General features: G+C 45.2%; 2 protein-coding genes across 2 annotated transcripts; both read left to right on the forward strand.

Annotated features, from left to right (window-relative positions):
* The first annotated feature begins 3,067 nt into the window (after window positions 1-3,067).
* Window positions 3,068-15,908, forward strand: LOC116368541 (protein SPT2 homolog). Its single transcript, XM_031819200.1, has 15 exons — window positions 3,068-3,373; window positions 3,492-3,550; window positions 5,414-5,448; window positions 7,655-7,673; window positions 7,808-7,919; window positions 9,571-9,647; window positions 9,728-9,765; window positions 9,884-9,966; window positions 10,121-10,197; window positions 10,293-10,330; window positions 10,461-10,543; window positions 11,441-11,477; window positions 12,939-12,995; window positions 14,908-14,973; window positions 15,074-15,908. Exons 1-15 carry the CDS (start codon window positions 3,293-3,295, stop codon window positions 15,892-15,894), a joined length of 1,683 nt encoding a protein of 560 aa, XP_031675060.1. The 5' UTR covers window positions 3,068-3,292; the 3' UTR covers window positions 15,895-15,908.
* Window positions 15,909-15,974: 66 nt separating this feature from the next.
* On the forward strand, window positions 15,975-17,333 carry LOC116368542 (uncharacterized). The gene is made up of 2 exons (XM_031819201.1): window positions 15,975-16,794; window positions 16,825-17,333. Exons 1-2 carry the CDS (start codon window positions 16,005-16,007, stop codon window positions 17,310-17,312), a joined length of 1,278 nt encoding a protein of 425 aa, XP_031675061.1. The 5' UTR covers window positions 15,975-16,004; the 3' UTR covers window positions 17,313-17,333.
* Window positions 17,334-17,666: the final 333 nt, after the last annotated feature.

The following is a 17,666-nucleotide window of genomic DNA, read 5'->3' on the forward strand; positions in this document are numbered from 1 at the left end:
CAGAGGGACTTCTCTTTAAAAGGAAGAGTCCTAATAACCAAGGCTGAAGGTATCTCTAGACTAACATACGGCCACTCTATCTTTATATCTTGACGGTAAAATAACCAAACAGATGCTTTTCAACTTTCTGTGGAGAAACCGTACCCGTTAGGTTAGGAAAGCTGTTGTAATGAACACATGAGAATGGTGGGCTGAATTCTCTTTACTACCTTAAATAATACTTTTGAGATCAATTGGATAAAACAATTCCTAAGAAGACCCACTTCCTGTGGAACTGTACTCCTGTGTTCTCTGCTTTCGGTGGCCTTGACGTCCTGGTGGTTTGGAATTAGAATATTGTCAAAGTTCTAGTGAAGCTCTGTTTTTCATCAGCATGTTTTCTAGTGAAGCTCTGTTTTTCATCAGCATGTTTTCTAGTGAAGCTCTGTTTTTCATCAGCATGTTTTCTAGTGAAGCGCTCTGTTTTTCATCAGCATGTTTTCTAGTGAAGCTCTCTGTTTTTCATCAGCATGTTTTCTAGTGAAGCTCTCTGTTTTTCATCAGCATGTTTTCTAGTGAAGCTCTGTTTTTCATCAGCATGTTTTCTAGTGAAGCTCTGTTTTTCATCAGCATGTTTTCTAGTGAAGCTCTCTGTTTTTCATCAGCATGTTTTCTAGTGAAGCTCTCTGTTTTTCATCAGCATGTTTTCTAGTGAAGCTCTCTGTTTTTCATCAGCATGTTTTCTAGTGAAGCTCTCTGTTTTTCATCAGCATGTTTTCTAGTGAAGCTCTCTGTTTTTCATCAGCATGTTTTCTAGTGAAGCTCTGTTTTTCATCAGCATGTTTTCTAGTGAAGCTCTCTGTTTTTCATCAGCATGTTTTCTAGTGAAGCTCTCTGTTTTTCATCAGCATGTTTTCTAGTGAAGCTCTCTGTTTTTCATCAGCATGTTTTCTAGTGAAGCTCTGTTTTTCATCAGCATGTTTTCTAGTGAAGCTCTCTGTTTTTCATCAGCATGTTTTCTAGTGAAGCTCTCTGTTTTTCATCAGCATGTTTTCTAGTGAAGCTCTCTGTTTTTCATCAGCATGTTTTCTAGTGAAGCTCTCTGTTTTTCATCAGCATGTTTTCTAGTGAAGCTCTCTGTTTTTCATCAGCATGTTTTCTAGTGAAGCTCTGTTTTTCATCAGCATGTTTTCTAGTGAAGCTCTCTGTTTTTCATCAGCATGTTTTCTAGTGAAGCTCTCTGTTTTTCATCAGCATGTTTTCTAGTGAAGCTCTCTGTTTTTCATCAACATGTTTTCTAGTGAAGCTCTCTGTTTTTCATCAGCATGTTTTCTAGTGAAGCGCTCTGTTTTTCATCAGCATGTTTTCTAGTGAAGCTCTCTGTTTTTCATCAGCATGTTTTCTAGTGAAGCTCTCTGTTTTTCATCAGCATGTTTTCTAGTGAAGCTCTGTTTTTCATCAGCATGTTTTCTAGTGAAGCTCTCTGTTTTTCATCAGCATGTTTTCTAGTGAAGCTCTGTTTTTCATCAGCATGTTTTCTAGTGAAGTTCTCTGTTTTTCATCAGCATGTTTTCTAGTGAAGCTCTGTTTTTCATCAGCATGTTTTCTAGTGAAGCTCTGTTTTTCATCAGCATGCTTCTTGTCATGGTCCTTCATTTATAAGCACAGATTTTATATATGGAATAATCAGGACATATTGTATAAAAATACTTGTTTGTTTTTAGAATATTGGTTCTGAAATAATATCCTACTGGTGAGCCAACTGGTCAATTCAGAGGGTCTTTTACTTAGTTATAAGGAATTCTTATTCCTTTACAAGATCCCTGTAACACCTGAAAAAGTTGCGATTGTTTTAGATGCCATTCCCTCTGGTGTTGCTGTATTATTCAGGAACCTGTCAAGACCTGACCCCGTCAAGACCTGACCCCGTCAAGACCTGACCCCGTCAAGACCTGACCCCGTCAAGACCTGACCCCGTCAAGGCCTGACCCCGTCAAGGCCTGACCCCGTCAAGGCCTGACCCCGTCAAGACCTGACCCCGTCAAGACCTGACCCCGTCAAGACCTGACCCCGTCAAGACCTGACCCCGTCAAGACCTGACCCCGTCAATACCTGACCCCGTCAATACCTGACCCCGTCAATACCTGACCCCGTCAATACCTGACCCCGTCAAGACCTGACCCTGTCAAGACCCGACCCTGTCAAGACCTGACCCTCAGAACATACCTACAATTAACCATGTTGACTCATCAGCAGGAAAGATTAGTTTTCTGTTGGTCTGTTCAACAACAAGATCTATAGGAACCTTGTTTCAACAGGATGTTGTATCTATTCCTTATGTCATGTTGGTCCATTCAACAACAATAGAACTATAGGAACCTTGTTTCAACAGGATGTTGTATCTATTCCTTATGTCATGCCATATTGGAACGGTTTTATTGATCATGTCTGTTGGAAAAAAGTTTGGATATTGCCACACACATACCTACTTATTAACAAAAGTAAGGAAGTTTCTTTAAAAATTATTAATAAATATTATCCTGCCAACCACCATATCATGAAGAAGATAAGAAAAATATAACTTCAAATGGTACCTTTTGTAATGACCACCCAGAAACAGTGTTGTATCTTTTTCAGTATTTTATGCATTTAAGGAATCTGTGGCAAGACATCGGTAGATTTATAATCAAACACATTTATGAAGATTTTACACTATATAGAAATAAGTTGAAACAATTAATTTCATTATTCTTTTGGCCATATTCACAAATGTAAATGTACAAACAAAAATTTTACATTACAAATATAAATGGAACTTTATTTTAAGACAATTAAATACAACAAATAAGCTGTTAGAATGATAAACGTGAAAATATTCCCCTTAAGGTCGTTGTGTAACGTGATAATTGTACCCCCAAGCCCCGCCCCCAGCCCCGCCTCCAGCCCCTCCCCTGGCCTCGCCCCCAGCCCCGCCCCCAGCCCCTCCCCTAGCCCATTGTCCTTGGGATATTCTTTATATAGGCTTGTGTTCCCCCATGTACTTTTTGTATTGATTTCTTGTTTATAATAATAATACAAAAATGTAATATATAAAAAATCTGAAAAAATATATCGCAAATGTTTGACTTTTTCAGACCGGCATTTCTATAGACAACCCTGTGTGTATTTCGGGTCCTGAGTCAACGTGGGACAGTGCGTTTGTGTCATGCCGAATTTGTTGTCAAGTGTTTGTGTTTTTAATGTCAGTAGGTCTATTTTGACATTTTTTACATTACTAGTTTGGGATATTGGACAGTAACTGTGACGACTTATCATGATGCCGGGGGAGAATCTTTCCAAAATCGCTTCAGGAGCAACTACTGGAGCCTGTCAAAACTGCACTGTGCTTCACCAGGTGAGGAGAGAAAGGCTCTGGCTACTGGACTATACTTGCTTCAAACCTGGAGAAAAAGATAGTTAGCTAATATTTCACCAAACTATACTGACGGACAATCCATCCTCTCTCATTGTAGAACCTAAACGAATATGTGGCAGCTCTCCTGGTTTTGAAACAGAAAACTATTGACTCCGAGTAAGTAACTAACGTTATTAGACTTGTGTGATGAGATGAGGCTGTACAGGCCCCTAAAACACAGCTAACTACATACATACTCAGGGTGGGGGGGCTATTCAATCAAACAGCTAACTACATACATACTCAGGGAGGGGGGGCTATTCAATCAAACAGCTAACTACATACTCAGGGTGGGGGCTATTCAATCAAACAGCTAACTACATACTCAGGGTGGGGGCTATTCAATCAAACAGCTAACTACATACTCAGGGTGGGGGCTATTCAATCAAACAGCTAACTACATACTCAGGGTGGGGGCTATTCAATCAAACAGCTAACTACATACTCAGGGTGGGGGCTATTCAATCAAACAGCTAACTACATACTCAGGGTGGGGGCTATTCAATCAAACAGCTAACTACATACTGAGGGTGGGGGCTATTCAATCAAACAGCTAACTACATACTCAGGGTGGGGGCTATTCAATCAAACAGCTAACTACATATATACTCAGGGTGGGGGCTATTCAATCAAACAGCTAACTACATACTCAGGGGGGGGGCTATTCAATCAAACAGCTAACTAACTACATATATACTCAGGGTGGGGGCTATTCAATCAAACAGCTAGCTAACTACATATATACTCAGGGTGGGTGGGTGGGTGGGGGGGGGGCTATTCAATCAAACAGCTAACTAACTACATATATACTCAGGGTGGGGGGGCTATTCAATCAAACAGCTAACTACATACTCAGGGTGGGGGCTATTCAATCAAACAGCTAACTACATACTCAGGGTGGGGGGGCTATTCAATCAAACAGCTAACTACATACTCAGGGTGGGGGCTATTCAATCAAACAGCTAACTACATACTCAGGGTGGGGGCTATTCAATCAAACAGCTAACTACATACTCAGGGTGGGGGCTATTCAATCAAACAGCTAACTACATACTCAGGGTGGGGGGGCTATTCAATCAAACAGCTAACTACATACTCAGGGTGGGGGCTATTCAATCAAACAGCTAACTACATACTCAGGGTGGGGGCTATTCAATCAAACAGCTAACTACATACATACTCAGGGTGGGGGCTATTCAATCAAACAGCTAACTACATACATACTCAGGGTGGGGGCTATTCAATCAAACAGCTAACTACATACTCAGGGTGGGGGCTATTCAATCAAACAGCTAACTACATACATACTCAGGGTGGGGGCTATTCAATCAAACAGCTAACTACATACTCAGGGTGGGGGCTATTCAATCAAACAGCTAACTACATATTCAGGGTGGGGGCTATTCAATCAAACAGCTAGCTAACTACATACATACTCAGGGTGGGGGCTATTCAATCAAACAGCTAACTAACTACATATATACTCAGGGTGGGGGCTATTCAATCAAACAGCTAACTACATACTCAGGGTGGGGGCTATTCAATCAAACAGCTAACTAACTACATACATACTCAGGGTGGGGGGATATTCAATCGAACTCTGTAGTCTGGTTCCCTGGAAGTTGAAAACAAACCTGCATTGTCTGAATTCTGATGACAGTTTCATTCCACTTGTCAATAAACATCCGTGTGGAAACGGAACCAGACACGACGTTAAAGCTATATGCCTGTCTGCTACACATGTCACAGAGCAGCAACAGTGTTGTCATTGACCCGATGCCTGGTTTGACTGACTAGGACCCATAGACTCTATCTAGACTCATCTGATGTAGCTAGCTGTGTTTTGGAACTGAAAATGACATTGTAAAACACATATGTAGCTAGGCCTACCATGTTTAATGTAACAGGTGCAGTGAATGACTAGTATGTTTTAGAAACGGTAGGCTACTAATGTAATCTGTTTCACTTATTTTTTTTCAGTCACCTGCTGAGTGAATATCAAGGGAAGTGTGAAGATATCCTTTCAAAAGTCCATTCACTCTCTTCACTTATTAGGTCTCAGCCATTCATGCTCTTCAGCCTCTCTTCACTTATTAGGTCTCAGCCATTCATGCTCTTCAGCCTCTCTTCACTTATTAGGTCTCAGCCATTCATGCTCTTCAGCCTCTCTTCACTTATTAGGTCTCAGCCATTCATGCTCTTCAGCCTCTCTTCAGTCATTCATTAGGTCTCAGTGCCTCCCTTGGCATGAACAGAACAGAAAACTGTTCTGATTGGCTGGCTCTGGTACTGATGACCACTATTTCCGACTTCACTACTCTCACTCCTGTCACTAGTGTTACAATATAACACCATCATAACAAGTCTGTTTTGACTTCACTAGTGTTACAATATAACACCATCATAACAAGTCTGTTTTGACTTCACTAGTTACAATATAACACCATCATAACAAGTCTGTTTTGACTTCACTAGTTACAATATAACACCATCATAACAAGTCTGTTTTGACTTCACTGGTTACAATATAACACCATCATAACAAGTCTGTAATCTATGAGACTTCTATGGGAGTGACCATTTAGACTTCTATGGGAGTGGCCATTTAGACTTCTATGGGAGTGACCATTTAGACTTCTATGGGAGTGGCCATTTAGACTTCTATGGGAGTGGCCATTTAGACTTCTATTGGAGTGGCCATTTAGACTTCTATGGGAGTGGCCATTTAGACTTCTATGGGAGTGGCCATTTAGACTTCTATGGGAGTGGCCATTAGAATTCTATGGGGGTGGCCATAGACTTCTATGGGAGTGGCCATTTAGACTTCTATGGGAGTGGCCATTTAGACTTCTATGGGAGTGGCCATTTAGACTTCTATGGGAGTGGCCATTTAGACTTCTATGGGAGTGGCCATTTAGACTTCTATGGGAGTGGCCATTTAGACTTCTATGGGAGTGGCCATTAGAATTCTATGGGGGTGGCCATAGACTTCTATGGGAGTGGCCATTTAGACTTCTATGGGAGTGGCCATTAGAATTCTATGGGGGTGGCCATTAGAATTCTATGGGGGTGGCCATTAGAATTCTATGGGGGTGGCCATTAGACTTCTATGGGGGTGACCTTTAGAATTCTATGGGGGTGACCTTACTGAGGTAAAGTATTTGTCATTTTTACATTTTTGCGAATCACGTGACTGCGAGGCGTGTCTCCACATGGGGAAAGGTGCTGTGTGAGATGATTGGCTGGTAGATTAAGCCAATGCCTCTGCACAGGGAGTTTCTCCTGGCCTTTCTATTTGCTAACGAAGTCCCACGTTTGACACATTGGTCGACCAGACTCTTGACGCATTTGGGCTGAAGTGTCTGGGAATGAGGTTCTGGGAATGAGGTTCTGGGAACGAGGTTCAGTATTTTATCTGTTGATGTGGTTTCAGTCTTAGATGGTCTGTCATGTATTAGAGAGAAGAGGGGATACCTAGTCAGTTACACAACTGAATGTATTCAACCCATATGTGGCCTCTGCATTTAACCCAGAAGTGTTGGGGGGGGGGTGCTGCCTTAATCAACATCCACGTCATCGGTGCCCGGGGAGCATTTAGTGTTGGGGGGGGGGGGGGGCAGCCTTATCCACAAGGCTACCTGCCACCCCCATTGGCCCAACAGCCTTATCCACAAGGCTACCTGCCACCCCCATTGGCCCAACAGCCTTATCCACAAGGCTACCTGCCACCCCCATTGGCCCAACAGCCTTATCCACAAGGCTACCTGCCACCCCCATTGGCCCAACAGCCTTATCCACAAGGCTACCTGCCACCCCCATTGGCCCAACAGCCTTATCCACAAGGCTACCTGCCACCCCCATTGGCCCAACAGCCTTATCCACAAGGCTACCTGCCACCCCCATTGGCCCAACAGCCTTATCCACAAGGCTACCTGCCACCCCCATTGGCCCAACAGCCTTATCCACAAGGCTACCTGCCACCCCCATTGGCCCAACAGCCTTATCCACAAGGCTACCTGCCACCCCCATTGCACTACTGTCAGTGTTATTAGAAGTGTTCGTCTAGCTCAGTTGATAGAGCGTAGCGCTGGCAACGCTAGGATAGTGGGTTCGATTCCCAGAACCACCCGTACCTAAAATGTATGCACGCATTAATGCTTTGGATAAAAGGCTCTGCTTAATTCCATTATTATGAAGTGTTTTCCTTGACAGTTTGTTTACAGCTTCAGACATCCCAGAGGTATGACACATTTCACTTCTATAGTTCCTCTTTACTAAATGCTCTTCTATGTCTTTGTAATTATTAGACATGTTTTGTAAACGTATATGGTTGACAACATAAAGTTGTTCATTATTTCTGTCACATTGTTCCAGGGAGACCAGTAAGCAGCGTATACAACTTGATGATCTGCAGTTGAAAGTAGCTTCTCTGGTAAAGCAACATGCAGAGTACGAAGCCGTGCGGGCAGAGCTGGAGGCTAAGCAGGTAAGAGATGTGAACTGCTCCATTCTACTCATCATGACAGTGTTGTGTCCTGGAGAGCTCTAACAGAGCTGTGTCCTATTGTCCTGGAGAGCTCTAACAGAGCTGTGTCCTATTGTCCTGGAGAGCTCTAACAGAGCTGTGTCCTATTGTCCTGGAGAGCTCTAACAGAGCTGTGTCCTATTGTCCTGGAGAGCTCTAACAGAGTTGTGTCCTGGAGAGCTCTAACAGAGTTGTGTCCTGGAGAGCTCTAACAGAGTTGTGTCCTGGAGAGCTCTAACAGAGTTGTGTCCTGGAGAGCTCTAACAGAGTTGTGTCCTGGAGAGCTCTAACAGAGTTGTGTCCTGGAGAGCTCTAACAGAGTTGTGTCCTGGAGAGCTCTAACAGAGTTGTGTCCTGGAGAGCTCTAACAGAGTTGTGTCCTGGAGAGCTCTAACAGAGTTGTGTCCTGGAGAGCTCTAACAGAGTTGTGTCCTGGAGAGCTCTAACAGAGTTGTGTCCTGGAGAGCTCTAACAGAGTTGTGTCCTGGAGAGCTCTAACAGAGTTGTGTCCTGGAGAGCTCTAACAGAGTTGTGTCCTGGAGAGCTCTAACAGAGTTGTGTCCTGGAGAGCTCTAACAGAGTTGTGTCCTGGAGAGCTCTAACAGAGTTGTGTCCTGGAGAGCTCTAACAGAGTTGTGTCCTGGAGAGCTCTAACAGAGTTGTGTCCTGGAGAGCTCTAACAGAGTTGTGTCCTGGAGAGCTCTAACAGAGTTGTGTCCTGGAGAGCTCTAACAGAGTTGTGTCCTGGAGAGCTCTAACAGAGTTGTGTCCTGGAGAGCTCTAACAGAGTTGTGTCCTGGAGAGCTCTAACAGAGTTGTGTCCTGGAGAGCTCTAACAGAGTTGTGTCCTGGAGAGCTCTAACAGAGTTGTGTCCTGGAGAGCTCTAACAGAGTTGTGTCCTGGAGAGCTCTAACAGAGTTGTGTCCTGGAGAGCTCTAACAGAGTTGTGTCCTGGAGAGCTCTAACAGAGTTGTGTCCTGGAGAGCTCTAACAGAGCTGTGTCCTGGAGAGCTCTAACAGAGCTGTGTCCTATTGTCCTGGAGAGCTCTAACAGAGCTGTGTCCTATTGTCCTGGAGAGCTCTAACAGAGCTGTGTCCTATTGTCCTGGAGAGCTCTAACAGAGCTGTGTCCTATTGTCCTGGAGAGCTCTAACAGAGCTGTGTCCTATTGTCCTGGAGAGCTCTAACAGAGCTGTGTCCTATTGTCCTGGAGAGCTCTAACAGAGCTGTGTCCTATTGTCCTGGAGAGCTCTAACAGAGCTGTGTCCTATTGTCCTGGAGAGCTCTAACAGAGCTGTGTCCTATTGTTCTGGAGAGCTCTAACAGAGCTGTGTCCTATTGTCCTGGAGAGCTCTAACAGAGTTGTGTCCTGGAGAGCTCTAACAGAGCTGTGTCCTGGAGAGCTCTAACAGAGCTGTGTCCTGGAGAGCTCTAACAGAGTTGTGTCCTGGAGAGCTCTAACAGAGCTGTGTCCTGGAGAGCTCTAACAGAGTTGTGTTTCTGTCCTGTAGAGCTCTAACAGAGCTGTGTCCTATTGTCCTGGAGAGCTCTAACAGAGCTGTGTCCTATTGTCCTGGAGAGCTCTAACAGTGTTGTGTTTCTGTCCTATAGAGCGCTGAGAAGTTGTCCCAGCAGCTGTTTGAGGAAGTGGAGAGGCTGAAGGAGCAGAACAACAACACAGAGACTCTGTAAGGACTCATCAAGAACATTTGACAGCATATTTTGTTTGGTTCTTGTTCCGCTGACATCTCTTTTCTCTGTTCTCCAGAAAGAAGAGACTTGAGGACCAGCTGAAGATGGTAGCAGGTATTGTCTCTGGTTATAATTGTACTTTCTGTAAACCCTCAACCGCTGATATACCCACATTGTAATAGTCCACTGTCTGATGTATGTAACTCAGTCTTACCTGTGTTTTATTATGAAGAGACAACAGAGAAGCAGTGTGTGGATAATGTCCAGCTGAGACAGGAGAAGACGGCACTGCAGAAAGACCTGCTGACAACACAGGTAACAGTATTCTCTATCGGGACAATAAATCCTCCTCGTTCTAACACTTATCCAATGTTTGTCTGCGTGGTTTCAACCCACTGAACTAAAAACCGTGGTGAAGTATTGGTGTCAAAGTGTTTAGTACGGTGATGACGTGTGTTTGTCTTGTCAGGTGTCGTTGAAGACATGTCAGAAGGGAGCAGATGAAGTGCAGCAGTTGAAGGAGGACAACGCCAGGACATCCGTTCTGTAAGGGGGTTTCACCGAGCACTAAAACAACAAGTGGATGGAATAAGTCATGGTGTTGCTGTACTCATGTTTCTACCTTCTGATTTCACCAACAGAAAATACGACCTGGAAAAACAACTTGTACTGTTTCAAGGTTGCTATTACTTTTTATTATCTGCTAGTCTGTGGGAAACATCATTTACAATATTCCTATTGTGATCTGTCACACAGCCTTTACCTGTCTTGTCTTATTGACGATGTGCCTCTGGGTTGTTCTGTTTTAGATTCTCAACTCAAGCAAGAGCGTGACATTACCAGGCTGAAAACAGAGAAGATTGTACTGGAGAACGAGCTTCTACATCTTCAGGTTTGCATGTTCTCCCTACTTCCACTCACGCTACAACCAGCACTGCAGCTGCGATGAAGGAGTTTAACAAAGTGTTCCGATAAGTTGTTTTTATTAGAGTATTTTTCAATATGGAGGAATATTTCACTCTGGTCATTAACAACAGGAATTGGTGTATGATGCAGAAATAATGCAGAGTGACTTCAAATCAAATCAAATGTATTTATATAGCCCTTCGTACATCAGCTGATATCTCAAAGTGCTGTACAGAAACCCAGCCTAAAACCCCAAACAGCAAGCAATGCAGGTGTAGAAGCACGGTGGCTAGGAAAAACTCCCTAGAAAGGCCAATACCTAGGAAGAAACCTAGAGAGGAACCAGGCTATGTGGGGTGGCCAGTCCTCTTCTGGCTGTGCCGGGTGGAGATTATAACAGAACATGGCCAAGATGTTCAAATGTTCATAAATGACCAGCATGTTCGAATAATAAGAAGGCAGAACAGTTGAAACTGGAGCAGCAGCACAGCAGGGGATGAATACTTTTGCAAGGCACTGTATAATGTATTGGGCCTATAGTCTACTGCTCAAACCTCATTGCTACAGAACTGTTTTTAATTGGTTATGTTTTTCTGAAGTCCTGTTTAAAAATAATCAGAGCGGTAGATCTCAGCTTGCATTTTGACTCAATGATCTTGACTCAGAAAAGGTTGGTGACCACTGTTGTAGAGTGTTAGAGACTCTCATTGGCTGTAGTATCAGTAGTAGTAGTAGTATCAGACTCTCATTGGCTGTAGTATCAGTAGTAGTAGTAGTATCAGACTCTCATTGGCTGTAGTAGTAGTATCAGACTCTCATTGGCTGTAGTATCAACTGGAAAGGTCTTTTGAAACGGTCTGATTGGACCCTGTTTCTATTCCAGGAACGACTAGAGAAACTGGAGACTGAGAAGAATAAAGGTAACAGTGCTGTTCGTAGTAGTGGTAGTAGTATCAGTAGTAGTGGTAGTATCAGTAGTAGTGGTAGTATCAGCAGTAGTAGTAGTATTATCAGTAGTAGCAGCAATATCAGTAGTATTATCAGTAGTAGCAGCAATATCAGTTGTAGTAGTAGTAGCAGTATTCGTAGTAGCAGTATCAGTAGTAGCAGTATCAGTAGTAGCAGTATCAGTAGTAGCAGTATCAGTAGTAGCAGTATCAGTAGTAGCAGTATCAGTAGTAGCAGTATCAGTAGTAGCAGTATCAGTAGTAGCAGTATCAGTAGTAGCAGTATCAGTAGTAGCAGTAGTAGTAGTAGCAGTATCAGTAGTAGTAGTATCAGTAGTAGCATTAGTAGCAGTAGTATCAGTAGTAGTAGTAGCAGTATCAGTAGTAGTAGCAGTATCAGTAGTAGTAGTAGCAGTAGTAGTAGTAGTAGTAGTAGTAGTAGTAGTATCAGTAGTAGTATCAGTAGTAGCAGTAGCAGTAGTAGTAGTAGTAGTAGTAGTAGTAGCAGTGTCAGTAGTAGCAGTATCAGTAGTAGTAGTAGTATTAGTAGTAGTAGTAGCAGTAGTATCAGTAGTAGCAGTAGTATTAGTAGTAGTAGTATCAGTAGTAGCAGTATTAGTAGTAGTAGTAGTAGCAGTATCAGTAGTAGTAGTATCAGTAGTAGTAGTAGCAGTATCAGTAGTAGTAGTAGTAGTAGTATCAGTAGTAGCAGTAGTAGTAGTAGCAGTATCAGTAGTAGCAGTAGTAGTAGTAGTATCAGTATTAGTAGTAGTAGTAGCAGTAGTAGTAGCAGTAGTAGTATCAGTATTAGTAGTAGTAGTAGCAGTAGCAGTAGTAGTATCAGTATTAGTAGTAGTAGTAGTAGTAGTATCAGTAGTAGCAGTAGTATTAGTAGTAGCAGTATCAGTAGTAGTAGTAGTATCAGTAGTAGTAGTAGTAGCAGTAGTAGTATCAGTATTAGTAGTAGTAGTAGTAGTAGTATCAGTAGTAGCAGTAGTATTAGTAGTAGCAGTATCAGTAGTAGTATTAGTAGTAGCAGTATCAGTAGTAGTAGTAGTATTAGTAGCAGTAGTAGTAGCAGTAGTAGTAGTATTAGTAGTATCAGTAGTAGCAGTAGTATTAGTAGTAGCAGTATCAGTAGTAGTAGTAGTAGTAGTATCAGTAGTAGCAGTAGTATTAGTAGTAGCAGTATCAGTAGTAGCAGTAGTAGTATCAGTATTAGTAGTAGTAGTAGCAGTAGTAGTATTAGTAGTAGTAGTAGCAGTAGTAGTAGTAGTAGTATCAGTAGTAGCAGTATCAGTAGTAGTAGTAGCAGTATCAGTAGTAGCAGTAGTAGTAGTAGTAGTAGTATCAGTAGTAGCAGTATTAGTAGTAGTAGTAGCAGTAGTAGTATCACAGCGTTTGTTAATTAAGTTCAATCTTGTCTTTGTTCAGTATTAAAGAGCTCATCAACTCAAGCAACGGCACCTGAAGAAACACAGGTGGATAAAGGTATGTTTTTATTACACTATAACCCAAGTTGATACCACACACTAAGACCTTTGGGGCGGCAGGTAGCCTAGGGGTTAGAGCGTTGGCCCAGTAACCGAAAGGTTGCTGGATCGAATCCCCTAGCTGACAAGGTAAAAATCTGTTGTTCTGCCCCAGTTAGCCCATTGTTCCCCGGTAGGCCGTCATTGTAAATAAGAATTTGTTCTTAACTGACTTGCCTAAATAAAATTAAAAACCTACAGTCATCAGGGTGTTGGTTAGGTGTAGTACCTACAGTTGTCACGGTGTTGTATAGTACCTAGAGTCGTCACAGTGGGGTGTCGTCACGGTTTGGTATAGTACCTACAGTCGTCACAGTGTATTATAGTACCTACAGTCGTCACGGTGTTGATACAGTGGGGTGTAGTACCTACAGTCGTCACAGTGGGGTGTAGTACCTACAGTCGTCACGGTGGGGTATAGTACCTACAGTCGTCATGGTGTTGATATGGTGGGGTATAGTACCTACAGTCGTCACAGTGTATTATAGTACCTACAGTCGTCATGGTGTTGATATGGTGGGGTATAGTACCTACAGTCGTCACAGTGGGGTGTAGTACCTACAGTCGTCACGGTGGGGTATAGTACCTACAGTCGTCACGGTGGGGTATAGTACCTACAGTCGTCATGGTGTTGATATGGTGGGGTATAGTACCTACAGTCGTCACGGTGGGGTGTAGTACCTACAGTCGTCACGGTGTTGTATAGTACCTGCAGTCGTCACGGTGTTGTATAGTACCTACAGTCGTCACGGTGTTGTATAGTACCTACAGTCGTCACGGTGGGGTGTAGTACCTACAGTCCTCACGGTGTTGTATAGTACCTACAGTGGTCACGGTGGGGTGTAGTACCTACAGTCCTCACGGTGTTGTATAGTACCTACAGTCGTCACGGTGTTGTATAGTACCTACAGTGGTCGGTGTTGTATAGTACCTACAGTGGTCGGTGTTGTATAGTACCTACAGTGGTCACGGTGTTGTATAGTACCTACAGTCGTCACGGTGTTGTATAGTACCTACAGTCGTCACGGTGTTGTATAGTACCTACAGTCGTCACGGTGTTGTATAGTACCTACAGTCGTCACGGTGTTGTATAGTACCTACAGTGATCACGGTGTTGTATAGTACCTACAGTGGTCACGGTGGGGTGTAGTACCTACAGTGGTCACGGTGGGGTATAGTACCTACAGTCGTCACATTGGGGTGTAGTACCTACAGTCGTCACGTTGGGGTGTAGTACCTACAGTCCTCACGTTGGGGTGTAGTACCTACAGTCCTCACGTTGGGGTGTAGTACCTACAGTCCTCACGTTGGGGTGTAGTACCTACAGTCGTCACGTTGGGGTGTAGTACCTACAGTCCTCACGTTGGGGTGTAGTACCTACAGTCGTCACAGTGGGGTGTAGTACCTACAGTCGTCACAGTGGGGTGTAGTACCTACAGTCGTCACGGTGGGGTATAGTACCTACAGTCGTCATGGTGGGGTATAGTACCTACAGTCGTCATGGTCAGGTATAGTACCTACAGTCATCATGGTGTTGATACGGTGGGGTGTAGTACCTACAGTCGTCACGGTGGGGTGTAGTACCTACAGTCGTCACGGTGGGGTGTAGTACCTACAGTCGTCACGGTGGGGTATAGTACCTACAGTCGTCATGGTGGGGTATAGTACCTACAGTTGTCATGGTCGGGTATAGTACCTACAGTCATCATGGTGTTGATACGGTGGGGTATAGTACCTACAGTCGTCATGGTCGGGTATAGTACCTACAGTCGTCACGGTGGGGTGTAGTACCTACAGTCGTCACGGTGTTGATACGGTGTTGTGTAGTACCTACAGTCGTCACGGTGTTGATACGGTGGTGTGTTTTACAGAGAAGATCCAGAGGCTGCTGGAGGATCTATGGGTGTGTGTAGCTCCTCCCTCATCACACCTCCCTGGTATGTATTCAAGACGCATTGTAATGATGTCATATGATATAATGGACCTTCCCTTGTTACAACAGACCAGAATATCATTATGTCTCTGTCTCACTCACAGCCAGGAGGAAACGGCAGTTAAAGGAGCACCACCAAGACCGCAGCACAGTTGAACCCCACAGACCTGACAGTGACCCGCCAGGCCATGTACCCAGCAGGAACAGTGACCCGGCAGGCCATGTACCCAGCAGGAACAGTGACCCGGCAGGCCATGGACCCGGCAGGAACAGTGACCCGGCAGGACATGGACCCGGCAGGAACAGTGACCCGGCAGGACATGGACCCGGCAGGAACAGTGACCCGGCAGGACATGGACCCGGCAGGAACAGTGACCCGGCAGGCCATGGACCCGGCAGGAACAGTGACCCGCCAGGCCCTGGACCCGGCAGGAACAGTGACCCGCCAGGCCCTGGACCCGGCAGGAACAGTGACCCGCCAGGCCATGGACCCGGCAGGAACAGTGACCCGGCAGGCCCTGCACCCGGCAGGAACAGTGACCCGGCAGGCCATGGACCCGGCAGGAACAGTGACCCGCTAGGCCATGGACCCGGCAGGAACAGTGACCCGCTAGGCCATGGACCCGGCAGGAACAGTGACCCGGCAGTCCCTGGACCCGGCAGGAACAGTGACCCGGCAGTCCCTGGACCCGGCAGGAACAGTGACCCGGCAGACCCTGGTCCCGGCAGGAACAATGACCCGGCAGGTCATGGACCCAGCAGGAACATTGACCCGCCAGGCCATAAACATAGTAGATCAGTTGAGGAGATCCTGGACTGGTTCAAGCCGCTGCCCCCTGTCCTCTCCCCTTACCCTGCTCCTCAGCTCAGGAGAGGTTGGATGATGTCTTGGAGTCCAGAGCTCGAGGGACCAGATTTCCTCTAGAGAACAGAAACCACTCTGTCTACACTACAGGACCAGCCAATAAAACAGCAGGACAGCAGCCTGGACCAGCCAATCAGACAGCAGGACAGAAAACTGGACCAGCCAATCAGATGGCCCTTGTGTTGTCAGGACAACAACCTGCAGACTCCTCAGTGGAACTACCATCAGACAGAATTAATTTTACTCCGAGAGAAAGCCCTGTTTCAGACAGCACTAATTCTACTCTGAGAAAAAGCTCTGATCTGGCCACAGGGACCTCAGGAGAGACAGAGAGGAACAGTGTGGCTGTCTGTGAACAGGAAGACATGCAGGTAGAACCAGCTGCTGAAACCATCCAGTCCCCATCAGGAGAGAGTCAAACCTCCTCTAATGATCTACCTTACTTTACCAAAGCCACAGAGTGTCTCCCAAACTCAGTAGAGCATCCAGGCAACCTCTCTGTCCATACTGGGGCCGTTCAGACCTCACTCACCCAGACACAAGGAGAAGAAGTGCAGGACTTCTCACCAGACATGACAGAGATGGATGTTGAGACTGACCCGTGTTATAATGGCTGTGTCTTGGCGGGTCAGAGCATCAACCATGGGGACTCAAAGAAAGTAGAAAGCATTAAAGATCAGTCAGGAGAGGCCAGCGTGTCTCAAACTCCCTCCACTAAACAGCTGGAACCCAGTCTTCTGGTTGAGTGTTCTGCGGAGACAGTGACTGGTCCAGAACAACTGACTGAATGGGCTCCTAACACTCAATGTAACACAACTGATCAGAAAGCAGCTCCTCAAGCATGTCCCCATAAACAAGACAAGTTGTTTACAGGCCAGGAATCAGATAAAGACGATGAAGAGGGTTTCTCTTGGAAACAGGTTGGTGATGTACTGTTCCCTCCCAGTCACCCTACAGAAGGACTGGCCTCCCCCAGTCACCCTACAGAAGGACTGGCCTCCCCCAGTCACCCTACAGAAGGACTGGCCTCCCCCAGTCACCCTACAGAAGGACTGGCCTCCCCCAGTCCCCCTACAGAAGGACTGGCCTCCCCCAGTCACCCTACAGAAGGACTGGCCTCCCCCAGTCACCCTACAGAAGGACTGGCCTCCCCCAGTCACCCTACAGAAGGACTGGTCTCCCCCAGTCACCCTACAGAAGGACTGAAGGATGTAGGTATAGTATCAACAGTCATCACGGTGCATTCTGCTGGGGCAGAGGAATCATCATCTGAACAGAAGTCTCTGGCACCTCTGACAAAAACAAGTGTCCACATCTCTCCTGCCAGTTTAATGAGCTCTGTAAAGAACGTAGAGAACTGTACTACGACATCTGAACTCCATGAAGACATCCAGGCAACAAACCCAATGCTCAGAGTAGCAGAAACCATACAGTTTGCAAGAGGTTACATAGTCCCATATGTCTTTCCCCTGTGGTGAACGTGAAGCTCCTGAGATCTGGTACACAACCGAAGAGGATGAATGGAAGGAAAGATGCTGAAGACCCAGGGTCTGACGTTAGGAATCCACCGTCTCCAACAGAGTTACAGAGTGACGAGCATTTGAACAACAGGATGCTGAAAGATTGTGATCGCCCAGTCCATGTTCTACAACACCAGGATATGAAAGCTGACCGTAAGCGTCCTACAACCACCGACTGCATCTCTGAGTCAAGGTCTGAGTCCCAGCTGACAGATGAAGGGTCTGAGAAACTAGGTGGGAAAGACAAGACTGAGATGATCAGTACTAGAAGTGGGCGTGTCAGGAAGAGTCTTGTTAGATCAAACGCAGTCC

This window comes from Oncorhynchus kisutch, unplaced genomic scaffold (assembly GCF_002021735.2).
Source record: "Oncorhynchus kisutch isolate 150728-3 unplaced genomic scaffold, Okis_V2 scaffold1949, whole genome shotgun sequence".
NCBI classification, from domain to species: domain Eukaryota; kingdom Metazoa; phylum Chordata; class Actinopteri; order Salmoniformes; family Salmonidae; genus Oncorhynchus; species Oncorhynchus kisutch.

Bases quoted from the DNA above. Each gene is read 5' to 3' on its own strand.
- LOC116368541 (XM_031819200.1), top strand. From the start codon at position 3,293: ATGATGCCGGGGGAGAATCTTTCCAAAATCGCTTCAGGAGCAACTACT. The intron at 9,766-9,883 runs GTATTGTCTCTG...TTTATTATGAAG, and splicing joins CCAGCTGAAGATGGTAGCAG to AGACAACAGAGAAGCAGTGT. The intron at 9,967-10,120 runs GTAACAGTATTC...TTGTCTTGTCAG, and splicing joins AAGACCTGCTGACAACACAG to GTGTCGTTGAAGACATGTCA.
- LOC116368542 (XM_031819201.1), top strand. From the start codon at position 16,005: ATGGCCCTTGTGTTGTCAGGACAACAACCTGCAGACTCCTCAGTGGAA. The intron at 16,795-16,824 runs GACTGGCCTCCC...ACCCTACAGAAG, and splicing joins TCCCAGTCACCCTACAGAAG to GACTGGCCTCCCCCAGTCAC.